This window comes from Oryx dammah, unplaced genomic scaffold (genome assembly GCF_014754425.2).
Source record: "Oryx dammah isolate SB20612 unplaced genomic scaffold, SCBI_Odam_1.1 HiC_scaffold_25, whole genome shotgun sequence".
Classification (NCBI taxonomy): domain Eukaryota; kingdom Metazoa; phylum Chordata; class Mammalia; order Artiodactyla; family Bovidae; genus Oryx; species Oryx dammah.
Genome location: NW_024070209.1, coordinates 37,281,589 through 37,293,911, shown reverse-complemented (window position 1 = coordinate 37,293,911; position 12,323 = coordinate 37,281,589). Strand labels below are relative to the sequence as shown.

At 40.4% G+C, this 12,323-nt stretch overlaps 2 protein-coding genes across 4 annotated transcripts in view; one reads left to right on the top strand and one right to left on the bottom strand.

The window, feature by feature from the left end:
- Positions 1-464: 464 nt before the first annotated feature.
- RPS27A (ribosomal protein S27a) lies at positions 465-2,893 on the bottom strand. The gene is made up of 6 exons (XM_040224855.1): positions 2,808-2,893; positions 2,645-2,709; positions 2,196-2,250; positions 1,693-1,778; positions 1,044-1,175; positions 465-653 (listed from the first exon to the last, which is right to left on the bottom strand). The coding sequence occupies exons 2-6, from the start codon at positions 2,690-2,692 to the stop codon at positions 504-506; spliced, it is 471 nt and encodes a 156-aa protein (XP_040080789.1). The 5' UTR covers positions 2,693-2,709; positions 2,808-2,893; the 3' UTR covers positions 465-503.
- Positions 2,894-3,177: 284 nt separating this feature from the next.
- Positions 3,178-12,323, top strand: part of CLHC1 (clathrin heavy chain linker domain containing 1) — a 36,720-nt gene continuing 27,574 nt past the window's right edge. For all 3 annotated transcript variants that reach the window (XM_040224851.1, XM_040224850.1, XM_040224849.1), the window contains exons 1-3: positions 3,178-3,270; positions 5,629-5,885; positions 10,346-10,533. In XM_040224851.1, coding sequence (XP_040080785.1) covers positions 5,709-5,885; positions 10,346-10,533 — 365 coding nt within the window. In that variant the 5' untranslated portion in view covers positions 3,178-3,270; positions 5,629-5,708. The remainder of the gene's footprint in view (positions 3,271-5,628; positions 5,886-10,345; positions 10,534-12,323) is intronic.

Below are 12,323 nucleotides of genomic sequence, written 5' to 3'. Positions count from 1 at the left end.
TGTATTGCAAACAGCAAATATTGAGCCAAACCACCCAGAGACTTGAGATGGATTAATTGGCAACTCAGGAGCTCAGTCTTTAAACTTCATTTGTAGGAAACAAGTATATTGTTGCTTTTTAAGGCAAGGTTATAATACCAATTCACACAAACCAGTGTTTCCCAATCTGCAAGGGTGAGAAAGGGCACAGTTCTTCCCCACCCTCAAGGGTCATCTGGCAATATGGATACTTTTGGCTGTGGGGAGGGATAGTATGCTCATGGCATCAAGTGGGTACAGATGCACACCAAGGCCCCTAAAACCAGGAATTATCAGTCTAAATGTCAGTACTGCTGAGGTCAAAATAACTGGCTTAAATCTAAACAACTGATACTAAATAAAACATAATTCTGCAAAGTACAGGTTACTTTAGAAAATTTGATGCTTAAAGTCTACTTTTAAAAGCAGTGGAATAAAACGCAACATTTAAATGTTAGCTCATAAGTTTATTAACCAATATACAATTACTTGTCTTCTGGTTTGTTGAAACAATAGGTCAGACAACATTTGCCACAGTAATGTCTGTCGAAGTGACTGGCCATAAAAACTCCAGCACCACATTCATCTGAGGGACACTCCCGGCGAAGGCGACTGATTTTGCCATTCTCATCCACCTAAAAAGCAGAAACTTGCTATTAAGATAACCTTGCAACATATTCTGAAGTCTGGCTTATAAGAGACTCAAAATATTTATCCTTTAAATTACACGACAATGATAGTTTTTAATATTTACAAACCAAAGCATCCCAAATTCTCACCATAATTAGTACAACAAAAAATTGAATTTTTGAAAGTCCAACCATGCAAGTGATGGACAGAGTTAAGACCTGAACCCAAACTGACATTAGAACCCGAAGCTTAGTTGAAATGAAGTAGCTACAGGTAATCCCCATTACATAAAGCCCAATCAAATACCAAAAAAGGAAAAAACTCCAAACTTCAATAAAAAACCAGAAATGCAAACAAAATTATTCATCTATAGACAAAAAAGTTATTTGGCCCACCTTATAGTATTTCAGAACAGCCAATTTAACCTTCTTTCTCTTATGCTTGTTCTTCTTGGGAGTGGTGTAAGACTTCTTCTTCCTTTTCTTTGCGCCACCACGAAGTCTCAACACTAGATGAAGAGTGGACTCCTGTTATTGAACAGAGAATGAAACAGGCTTTAAAAATGGCTACATTAATGGTAGTGTTCAGAGAAGGGACAACCAGCATCATACACCTTCTAACTGGATGTCAAGCACACTCACAGATGATGGAATGTTGGGGTGCGGGGGGCAGTTATCTGATTCTTAGATAAACTGCTATGCTGCTGCTGCTAAGTCGCACCAGTTGTGTCCGACTCTGTACAACCCCATAGACGGCAGCCCACCAGGCTACCCCGTCCCTGGGATTCTCCAGGCAAGAGTACTGGAGTGGGTTGCCAATGCCTTCTATAAACTGCTATAGAAAGGTTAAATAACATCATGGGATGCAATGTGCAAAATCCAAAACGTAGGGGACTGTAGCAGCACTTCTCAAATGCTGATGCCGGAATCACCTGGGATACTATTGCGAACTGAATGCTCTTCCCCCTACTTTTGAATATTGGTCAAAATTCCCAATTGTAAGACACATATTTATACTTAAGGGGCTGCTTTCCTCCAAACAAACCTTTTGAATGTTGTAGTCAGACAAAGTACGTCCATCTTCCAGTTGCTTGCCAGCAAAGATCAGTCTTTGCTGGTCAGGAGGAATCCCTAATGGAAAACAAGTTGAATACATAAATTGATAGCAAATTGACCATATCTGCTCAAGATTTACAATCCTGAGTCAAGTAAATGGTACTGACAGTCATCAGTGAGTTTTGACTACAGCAAAGGTGTAACTGTAAAATGTTTACACATTTTAATCTCATTTACTCAATGTATGTTAACACAGCCACTTTACAGAAGACGCTGAGTGTAAATTAGCCAGCTCGTTCGAATTCACACACATGAAACATAACTGCAGTTTGGCTCCATACTGATAAACGTTTGTCTACTGTCACTCCAAAAGCATTTTCGTACAACGCGTTTCAATCAGACCTCTTCCCATCCTACAGAGAGTAGCTATGTCTAGCGCCTGACAAGAACCTCTACAGGTCAGTTTTTCTGAATCAGAAAGTACCAACTTGCCTTCCTTATCCTGGATCTTGGCCTTTACATTTTCTATTGTATCCGAGGGCTCGACCTATGAGTTTTAAAACGCAAACATATTGGTAATAGAGTAAGAAACTTGAAAGTTACCCAGGAACCGAGCCGGTGGGAGCCGAAGCCTACCTAGGAGAGCCGGGACTGCGCGGCCGGGCCACACGTGCTCGCGCCCACCTACAGGAGCGCCTCCCTCCCACCGCGCGGCGCCGGCTCCGGCTACCCTGTTGGAACGCCTTGAGGTGACACGCTCGGACTTCAGGCATAGAAAACGCGCCCTAGGCCGCGGCTCAGCAAACAACCCTCACTTCAAGGTCAGATTTTAGAAGCCCGGCTCAGAAACGCGTTGCACGGCGGAAAGCAGCGCGCGTGCCGAAATCCGCCTCAGGCCCTCCCTCCTTCAGGCCGCGGCTTCTCCCCGGCCTGGCCCGTACCTCAAGAGTGATGGTCTTCCCCGTCAGGGTCTTCACGAAAATCTGCATCCTGGCGGCGGTTCCACCTGAGGGTGAGGAAAAGGAGGAGACAAATGAGACCCGGAGACACAGGAAGGGCGATGGCAAGTTACGGGCCAGAGCGCGGCCGAACGCACACACTCACCGCAGATGGCGGATCCGAAAGGAAGGCCCCACGCTGGTCCACGAGCTTTCCGGGCGCTCCTGGAGGCCCCGCCTCCTAGGCGGCCACACCAAGTGCCTGAGCACTGTCGCAGCGGCTGTCCAGTCACATGCCAGACCAGGTCGTAACCTCATTTCTCCTCCCTTTAGTTTAGCTTATTTCTCACTTTATCATCCAGAACTTTCTCGAAATAATAGATTTAAGCAACTTAGAAATGTCTTTAAAAGACTTGCCCCCTGTAGTTGACGTGGCTAAGAGGGCCTTTAAAAGGGGGTGGAGTTAAAGGGGCTTCATGAGAAAAAGGGAGGAAATGGCAGTGTCTTCTGGGAATTGTAGTTTCCACTGCTTTCTTTTCGGCAGGACTACTTGTCCCAAGATGCAGTTCCGCACCTCCCGGCTCCCTAGTTACTATCGTCTAGCCGTTGGTTTGGAGAAAGGGGTTAAGGTGAGGAGGAAGAGGCAAGCGCAGTAATGGTTTCGGGGAGATGGAAACGGGTCAGAAGTGACTCGGAGAGAAAGTTAAGAGGCTGGAGAAGAGCAGGCGGACCAAAAGTGTCGTCACCCACTAACAGAGGCGGTGAGGGGCGGAGAATCAGCAATCTACCACCCGAAGCTCCCAGGGCCTTCAAGGGAAGGGCCTTCCAGTGGCCAGCTCCAGGCAACCAGAAAAATAGGTGGTGTCCTCAACCCCTTAGGCTCTGCTAGTTGAGGAAGAGCCTGTCTTGTATGTCACTACGCAGTGTGAGAAGGTTTAGTATGTTAAGTCTAAGGAGTTTTCAGATTTTCGCATGAAGTCATATGGGAAAGAAACCCGATGGAAGTTTATTTACTGCAGAATCTCCAAGTTTGGACGTTGGGAGTTGTGAAAGTCCTAAGAGGAAGTTTTGGGAGTATGTGTAGGGTGCTCTCCTGGCAAGACAGGCGAGTTAGCGAGCTAAACCTTTGTTCTTAGTCCTGTCCCGACTCTTTGCGACCCCATATGCTAACCCGGCCAGGGCCCTCAGTCCATGGAATTTTTCAGGTCAAAAATACTAGAATGGGTTCCCATTTCCTTCTCCAGGGGATCTTCCTACCCAGGGATCAAACCCAGGTCTCCTGCAGTGCAGGTGGTTTCTTTACCTGCTGAGCCATATGGCCTTTTGCCATGTGTACCCTACTAATGTCTTTATCTTTCTGCCGTTCTCTGCTTCCCCATCCCCAAGTTCAGGCTTCTTAATTTTGTCTGTCCCCAGTCATCTTCTGACCCACCTTTATTATGCCACCAACGTATAATAAAAAGTAAAAATGATTATGTCATTATGCTATTTCACCTTCAAGATAAAACCCAAATTCCTTACTGTGATAGTGAACCTCTGCCTTCCTTAGAGCCTAAATCTGCCAAAGCCATTACTCACTTTACACTTTATTAACATTGAGCTAACTGAAGTTCCTGACATGTCTTTCCTTCTTTGGCACTTCTGAAGAATCCATTTCTTCTCTCTGGTACACTCTTCATCCCATATTCTGCCAGTTAATCTCCACTTTTACAACAAAACTCCTTGAAAGTTGTTTATACTCATTGTCTCTTTAATTCTTTTCCTTCCATTGACTAAATCCACTTCTGGGGACAGGCTTTTTGTCTCCCCTCCTTTTCCAACTGAATAACTGTGGGAATAACCTCCGTGTTGCTAAATTCAATATCCATTTAATCTTCTTTGATCTGTCAGCAGCGTTTGACACAGTGGATCATGCCTTTCCTCTTTGAAACACTTTCTTCACCTGATTGACTTCCATCTCCATAGACCCTCTTTTCCAAGCTGTTTTGCTGCTTCCTCCTCATCTACTAGACCTTTAAGCTTTGAAGTGCCCCTCAAGGCCCTGTCCTTGGATATCTGCTTTGCTTACATTTCCCAGATCTTTTTCCATTCTGTCTCATAACTTTTAAATATCATTTATATGCAGATGACTTACAGACCTCTTTCTCACTCAGACTACTCACTTGAACTCCAGCTTCACATACTAGCTGTCAATTCATCATCTCTAATAGGTGGGCCCAAACTCCTGATCTTAGGAAATTGATGTTCCCATCTCATAAAAGGCAAAACAATCTTTTCAGTTGCTGAAGCCAGAAACTTTATGGTCATCCTTGAGTGTTCTCTCATACCCACATCGCATCCCTCAACAAATCTTTACGGTTTTATTTTTGATGTATGCGCCGAACACTTCTCACAGCTCTGCTGTTACCACTGTTTCAAGCCACTATTATCTTTTGCCTGGGCTATTGTAGTAGCTTCCCAGTAATTCTGAGTTCAACCCTTGTCTTCAGGGGCAGTAAGAGCAATTCTTTGAAAATGTAAGTCAGCTGTCAGTCTTCTGCACACAGTCCTCCAGTAGCTTCTTGTCTTAGTTAGTAAAGCCTAAGTTCCTATAAGCAAGCCTATCACTCCCACACCAGAATGACTGGAGGCCACAATATTTGACCTTGTTTGTTTCATCAGGATGCTTTCAAACTAGTTTTCCCACATGAAGCAAATAAAATGCTAATTAAACTTCTGTTAGAAAATGTTAAGTTAAACCATTCGATCTTATGATACAAATGCTTCTTTAGCAAGGAAAGAGCTTTTTATTGTCTGGTGTTTGGTATTTCTATCCCAGAGGTATAGTATAGCACATAACAGTAGAATTTATTAGACCTGTTCACTCATAGGTTGAAATATTTATTTCATGAGATCCATGAGATTTTTTTTTCTGATACATTTTATTTAGATCCATATTTGACCTAATTTATGTAAAGCTTTAGATTAATTGATTTTTTTTCTTTCAGGCTTTTCAAAATTTTGGCTTTGTTGCATAAGCAAATCAAGACATAAATTTTCTCTGGTGAACAGGAGTCTAGATTGACGTATGTCTGTCCAGGAAATAAATAAGCATGCTGTTCTCCCTCCTATCATTAGTGGAAGTGACAAGGAATTTTTGGAAAGAATGCAAAGATACATAATTACAGAAACTGAAAGAGTGTGCTGTAATGAGGAAGGACCTGCTGATGAATATTACATCATATACCGAAACGTTTTTGATAAGGTATCGTAATGCTCTAAAACAGTGGAGTTATGTGGTAGAAATGGTCCATCCTGACAATAAGATTCATACCTTAGTAACACCACTACTTGTTTGACTACTTCTATTTATCCGTTTTGAGAAATTTGCCCAATTTGTCAGAAAGGGATGAATGTGGAAAATGCTATGCTGGATTTATATTACTAGACAGTTAATAAGTGTTTCAGTTATCATAGCTTAAGGCTGTGATAGCTGCAGGCTATCAGGTTTTGAGCTACAATCTGTGCCTTCAAACATCATTTTGACCTTCCATCTTAAATTATATGATTTGTTAGGAATTGGGCTGTAGCCAGAACTTGGTGATTCTTCATCGTTTTGGGTTGGTTTGTGGTGTCAATAAAATCTTGCTTTCAATTTGATCTATAATATTGAATTGCGACCCCTCATAGATTAGAGGTCTAGATAGGCACAGTAAACAAGCAGTTGGTGCACACATGCTCAGTTGCTTCAGTCGTGTCCAACTGTTGGTGACCCCGTGGACTGTAGCCCAACAGGCTGCTCTGTCTACAGAATCATCCTGGCAAGAATATTGGAGTGGGTTGCCATTTCCTCCTCCAGCTGCAGTTTCAGCTAACATTTGATTTTGCTTTTTAAGATTTTAGAAAAACCATCTTTTCTTTATAAACGATTGCATTATGGCCACCGATCCTCATTTTTCTTTAACTTCACTTTTTCTTTTTCACCTGTCTTTGAAAATGCCCTGACAGTAAAATAAGTGAAATTAGCATCCTTTCCTCCTTACCTGGAAGAAATAATTACTTATGTAAGACTTCTGTAAACTATTTGTCTCTGAGTTAAACAGCCATAGGCAAAATAGAAGAACTCTGTTTTGTTTAATTTTTAAGCATTATAGACTGAGTCTTATTCCTCCTCTAAAATAAAAATAAAATGCCTCACTCTAAGGAAAAGTGAGCATAGTCATGATAAGTGAAAGTGAAAGTGAAGTCGCTCAGTCGTGTCTGACTCTTTGCGACCCCATGGACTGTAGCCTACCAGGCTCCTCCCTCCATGGGATTCTCCAGGCAAGAATACTGGAGTGGGTTGCCATTTCCTTCTCCAGGGGATCTTCCCGACCCAGGGATCGAACCCAGGTCTCCAGCATTCCAGGCAGATGCTTTAACCTCAGTCATAGATACCTAAAAATGGAATTAAGAAAATTGACGCCTGTCTACTGGGGAAGCCCAATAGCTCAGTTGGTAAAGAATCTGTTTGCGATGCAGGCGACCCTGGTTAGATTCCTGGGTTGGAAAGATTCGTTAGGGGATAGGCTACCTAATCCAATATTCCTGGGCTTCCCTTGTGGCTCAGCTGGTAAAGAATCTGCCTGCAATGTGGGAGACCTGGGTCCTGGGTTCGATCCCTAGTCTGGGAAGATCCCCTGGAGAAGAGAAAGGCTACCCACTCCAGTATTTTGGCTTGGAGAATTCCATGGAGTGTATAGTCCGTGGGGTCACAAAGACTCGGACACAACTGAGCGACTTTTACCTCACTTCACTTGTATATCCATAAAAGTATAAAATGGAAAAAAGAGTCTTTTCTTCTTTTAAAGTCATGTAGAAAATCTGTCTTTAAGAACTGGTACATTGGCAGGTTCAGGTTAGCTTCATTTTATAAGTTGTTATGGTCAATGAAATTGTTTCGGTGTTTTAGTCATTAAGGAATGTATTAGGTGAATGTTTATAGGTAGTGTATTGAATAGGTTTTATAAATATCAGAAATCATGCTGAGACTCTACTTGTGTGAAATCAGCAAAGGAAAGTTATAACTGTAACATACTTATTTTTGCATATCCAAATGCTAACACTTGTCACGAGTTTTCACACATGAAGTGCTCTCTGCTTTAAATTAGTATAGTTATGGTGAAGTCATTTTGGAGGAGGTGTTGGTAAATTTAATTCCTAGAAAAAAGACAGGAGATTAAATAAAAGGTGATTTCTGTATGTTTAGTCCTTTTCTCTCTACCCCCCAAGATTTCCATTTGAACTATTTGTACGTTATACAGTTATACATTGTACATTGTGAAGAATCCTATTCTTCAAAACTAAGAGGGTATCTGAAATAGAAATCCTGTGGTACTTAGAGGAACCTTTCTTCTAGCTTCTCACAGAAATAATCTGCCTTTTCATTTTCATGTTATGCTAGCACATTTGGTTGTTAATAAACTATTAATGTCTGCCTTCTCTAATCTTCCCTATCTCTTGGAAGGGTCTAGTTTGGCAAAAGATGAAAGTACCAACTTGCATCTCTGAGTGCTTAGCACCAGAGAACAAGTACCAAATTCTGTTTAAAATCAGAGGTAGAGGATTCAGCCTAGAGAACCATGCCTGAATCAAAGCAAGGAGACCTGAGGCTTGTGTTACAAGAATTGAGGGTAGGTTCCAGAGAGAGCCGAGGACTTAATAAGCAAAGAAGATCAAGGCTAGGAAGAGTGAGTTTCAGGAGATATGGATGAATTATAGAGGCAGCCGGACTCTGGAAAATGACTGGCCTTTTGTGTTCCTCGTGGTGTTTTGTGCAAATAGTGTATGTCCTGTGAGTAGGAGCTGAGGTGGAATGAGTGCCATTCCTTTTCTTCCTCATAGTTCTGTACCTGGGAAATACGGCCCTGTTTTGGAGGAGTTAAGGGAAGCCTTAATATGGAGACTGAAACTTGAATGCCTAGACGTCAGGAAGGTAATATGAGAGTTAAGTGGATTGGCTTTAAGAGAATAAGGAATCATGGGGACTGTGGTGAAATGAAGAACAAATCCAATTTAAAGCTCCAGCTGACTACTGCCATTAAAGGAATGGGAGTTCCATGTTGGTAGATTCTTCAGAATTTTCAGGAGAAGCTAAAAATATGGGCTTTGAGTGAAATTTCCTAAATTTTTAAATATTTTGCTGGCCAACCAAAACTATTCTACCTCTAGCATACCAGTTTGCCTCCTTTACTCTAATGCATTTTCTGTGCATTCTTAAAACTTCATGAGTGTCTTTCTGAAATCTGTTTCTTCTAGTAAACCCATGGGAGCTGATCATGATGTTACAACAAGTCCGTTTTCTATCCATTAACATATCTGAGTTGTCTTGGATTGTTGCAGCACATCAGAGAGGCTTGTGGAGTGGAGGATAGCAGGGAACAGTGAAGTGTTTAGCTTGAAAGACCACAAATTAATGGTCTCCATTTTATTGAAAATTGCTGGGCAGCAGTCTTGATTTTGGTGGATAGGTAGTTTGGTCATGTCAGAAAGATGACCAGTATCTTCCACTCAGAAATCCTCTTCTGGTGCTTGGCATTGATCAGTTATCTCCTTATACCATTTTTTTTTTTTTTTTTTTGCCATACCACTTTTGTGATCTCAGTTTCCCTACCCAGAACTGAACCTGGGCCACGGCAGTGAAAGCACAAGTCCTAACCACTGGGCCAGTGGGGAACTCCCCTCCTTATACTGTTTCTTGATAGACCAGATGTCTTTCTGCATTATTTTTTCCTAGGTATTTTCTAGCTATAGTGGAGTATACTATAGACTAGATATGTAACAGGGGTAGAAAGCGTAATTGTATATCTTTCAGAGGAACTTGTGGATTGGTCACATTTATTCCTTATATAACTTGACACCTTCTGAAATTCTCATGAGTTGGCAACCAAAGATTATTTTTAATGTTTTTGTTTTTTAACTTCTTTAAAGTGTTTCTTAGTTATTATTGCTTTTTCATTTGAGTAATTCCTACACAAGGTTAACCAGAGAAAAAGAAAGAAAAAGTAAAAAACCAATAAGCAGAGTATACAATGAAGTCAGGTCCCTCTCATTTTAGAACCTACTTACCCTTTCTTTCTCTATAGTTTTCTTCTTTCCTCCTCTGTAGGTTTCTATTTTTTTTCCATTATCGTTCCAGAGATATTATGTACATAAACATCATTTTAAACCATGAATATAAGATGTGAAGGGTTTTCTACAATTGTACTTGACATCTTGGGGATAGAAATGCAGTTTGGTAATTGAGATTATTGATCAACAAGAGCAGATGGGTTAGAAAAACAGGGAGATGAAGGGAGTCCAGGATTTTAAGGTCTGAATGAAGTCAGAGACTAGATTTAGAGATAGCGAGGGATGATATGTAATTGTATTTGAGAGATCCAGAGTTGGGATAGTTAGACCTCATATTGGTTTTAACTGACCTCATATAATGTATGTCTTAATTCCTGAGTAGAGCAAAAAATGTTTTTTTCTCATATTTAAGCTTACAGAATTGTAATGATTCACAAAGATCATATATTCAGTAACCATGAACTATCTTTAATATCTAGGCATATTTGTAAAATTTTAGATTTCTAATTGCCCATCATTTCATTAAAAAAATTATAATGCTATTTGCAAGGCTTTTGATCTATAGTCTTCTAGAAAAAAATTCAGTACCATAGACAGAAAAAAATCATGTTTCAGGTAATAGAATATGTCACTGCATACAAATCCATTCTTACTTCAATCAAGAAAGAATATGACACATTTATTGAGACAATAAAGAAAGGCCAAAGAACTGCATTTTATCTTCATGGAAAACTTAAAGTTTTGACAGGAGAGCCCACAGCGTTGGTATACCACAGGAAAAGAATAGCCCAACTTCAAGCAAAGTAAGTATATTTGTAAGTAGCCCAAAAGGTGATAATTGCTACTTGGTTTATTAACTAGCCATTGTAATTATAACTAATGATTCTTAGTCATCTTCAACTTTGATTTTATTTTAAAGCCATGTTTTTATGTTACCCTTCCTATTGAAATTACTGTATTTTTACTTGAAAAATAATATTAATTCAGTTTGAGAAATTTATAATGTCTCTTAGGATAATTGGAGGCACATTGTAGTATCGTAAAATGAAGGATGCAGATGATTGCTCCAGGTAATTTCTTGCATGGAAGGTTTAATGGTACAATTTCATGATTACCATCTGAAATAGAGCACTTAATCTTGTGATGCAAAAAAGTAAGTAACCTACTAGGAGATGATAAAACTCTCACTCTTTTTGAACAGTCTCAGATTTTCAGTGTTCCATTTGGTAATTGATGGGTAAGTTGTTCTTATAGATAATTTCAAGTCAGCCAGGAAAATTATGTGACATTTAACCTCCATTTTTGGTAATGAAGCTGGCTAGAGGTTGAGATCACTTCTTGTTGGGAAAAAATGCTACATAAAATAGTAAAAAAAAAAAAATTCTTTTTTGTGAAAGGGACAGGAGGCTGATAAGATAGTAACAGAAATATTAGGGCAAAATCAGAAGACAAAAGATAGAGGAGCACTAAAGCTTCTTTGGAATCAAGATTGCCAGGAGAAATATCAATAACCTCAGATATGCAGATGACACCACCCTTATGGCAGAAAGTGAAGAAGAACTAAAAAGCCTCTTGATGAAAGTGAAAGAGGAGAGTGAAAAAGTTGGCTTAAAGCTCAACATTCAGAAAACTAAGATCATGGCATCTGGTCCCATCACTTCATGGCAAATAGATGGGGAAACAGTGGCTGACTTTATTTTTCTGGGCTCCAAAATCACTGCAGATGGTGACTGCAGCCATGAAATTAAAAGACGCTTAGTCCTTGGAAGAAAAGTTATGACCAACCTAGATAGCATATTCAAAAGCAGAGATACTACTTTGCCAACAAATGTCTGTTTAGTCAAGGCTGTGGTTTTTCCAGTGGTCGTGTATGGATGTGAGAGTTGGACTATAAAGAAAGCTGAATGCTGAAGAATTGATGCTTTTGAACTGTGGTGTTGGAGAAGACTCTTGAGAGTCCCTTGGACTGCAAGGAGATCCAACCAGTCCATCCTAAAGGAGACCAGTCCTGGGTGTTCTTTGGAAGGAATGATGTTAAAGCTGAAACTCCAGTACTCTGGCCACCTCATGCGAAGAGTTGACTCATTGGAAAAGACCCTGCAGCTGGGAGGAACTGGGGGCAGGAGGAGAAGGGGATGACAGAGGATGAGATGGCTGGATGGCATCACCAACTCAATGGACATGAGTTTGAGTGAACTCTGGGAGTTGGTAATGGACCAGGAGGCCTGGCATGCTGTGATTCACGGGGTCTCAAAGAGTCAGACACGACTGAGCGACTGAACTGAACTGAATAATATTGGACTTCTGGGATCCAGAACTATGAAAGAACAGATTTCTGTTGTTTTAAGCCACCAAGTTTGTGATAGTTCGTTATAGCAGCCACAGGAAACTAATATGATTACTTAACAAAAATGATTTTTAAATTGCAAAGGTAATTTTCAGCTAAAGGGAATGGACTTAATACTTTGTGGCCAGATTATTCTATTTAACATTTACAAATTTCCAGTAAGGTTACAAATCATAGTCAGTATAAGATTTTATTGATACTTTGAAAGAGAATGGTTTCTCACCTATGAGATTAGTTAACTTCTTA

Coding starts and splice junctions, on each gene's coding strand:
- RPS27A (XM_040224855.1), bottom strand. CDS start 2,692: ATGCAGATTTTCGTGAAGACCCTGACGGGGAAGACCATCACTCTTGAG. Junction 2,251..2,644: donor GGAAGACCATCACTCTTGAG/GTACGGGCCAGG, acceptor TAAAACTCATAG/GTCGAGCCCTCGGATACAAT. Junction 1,176..1,692: donor CTGACTACAACATTCAAAAG/GTTTGTTTGGAG, acceptor GTTCAATAACAG/GAGTCCACTCTTCATCTAGT.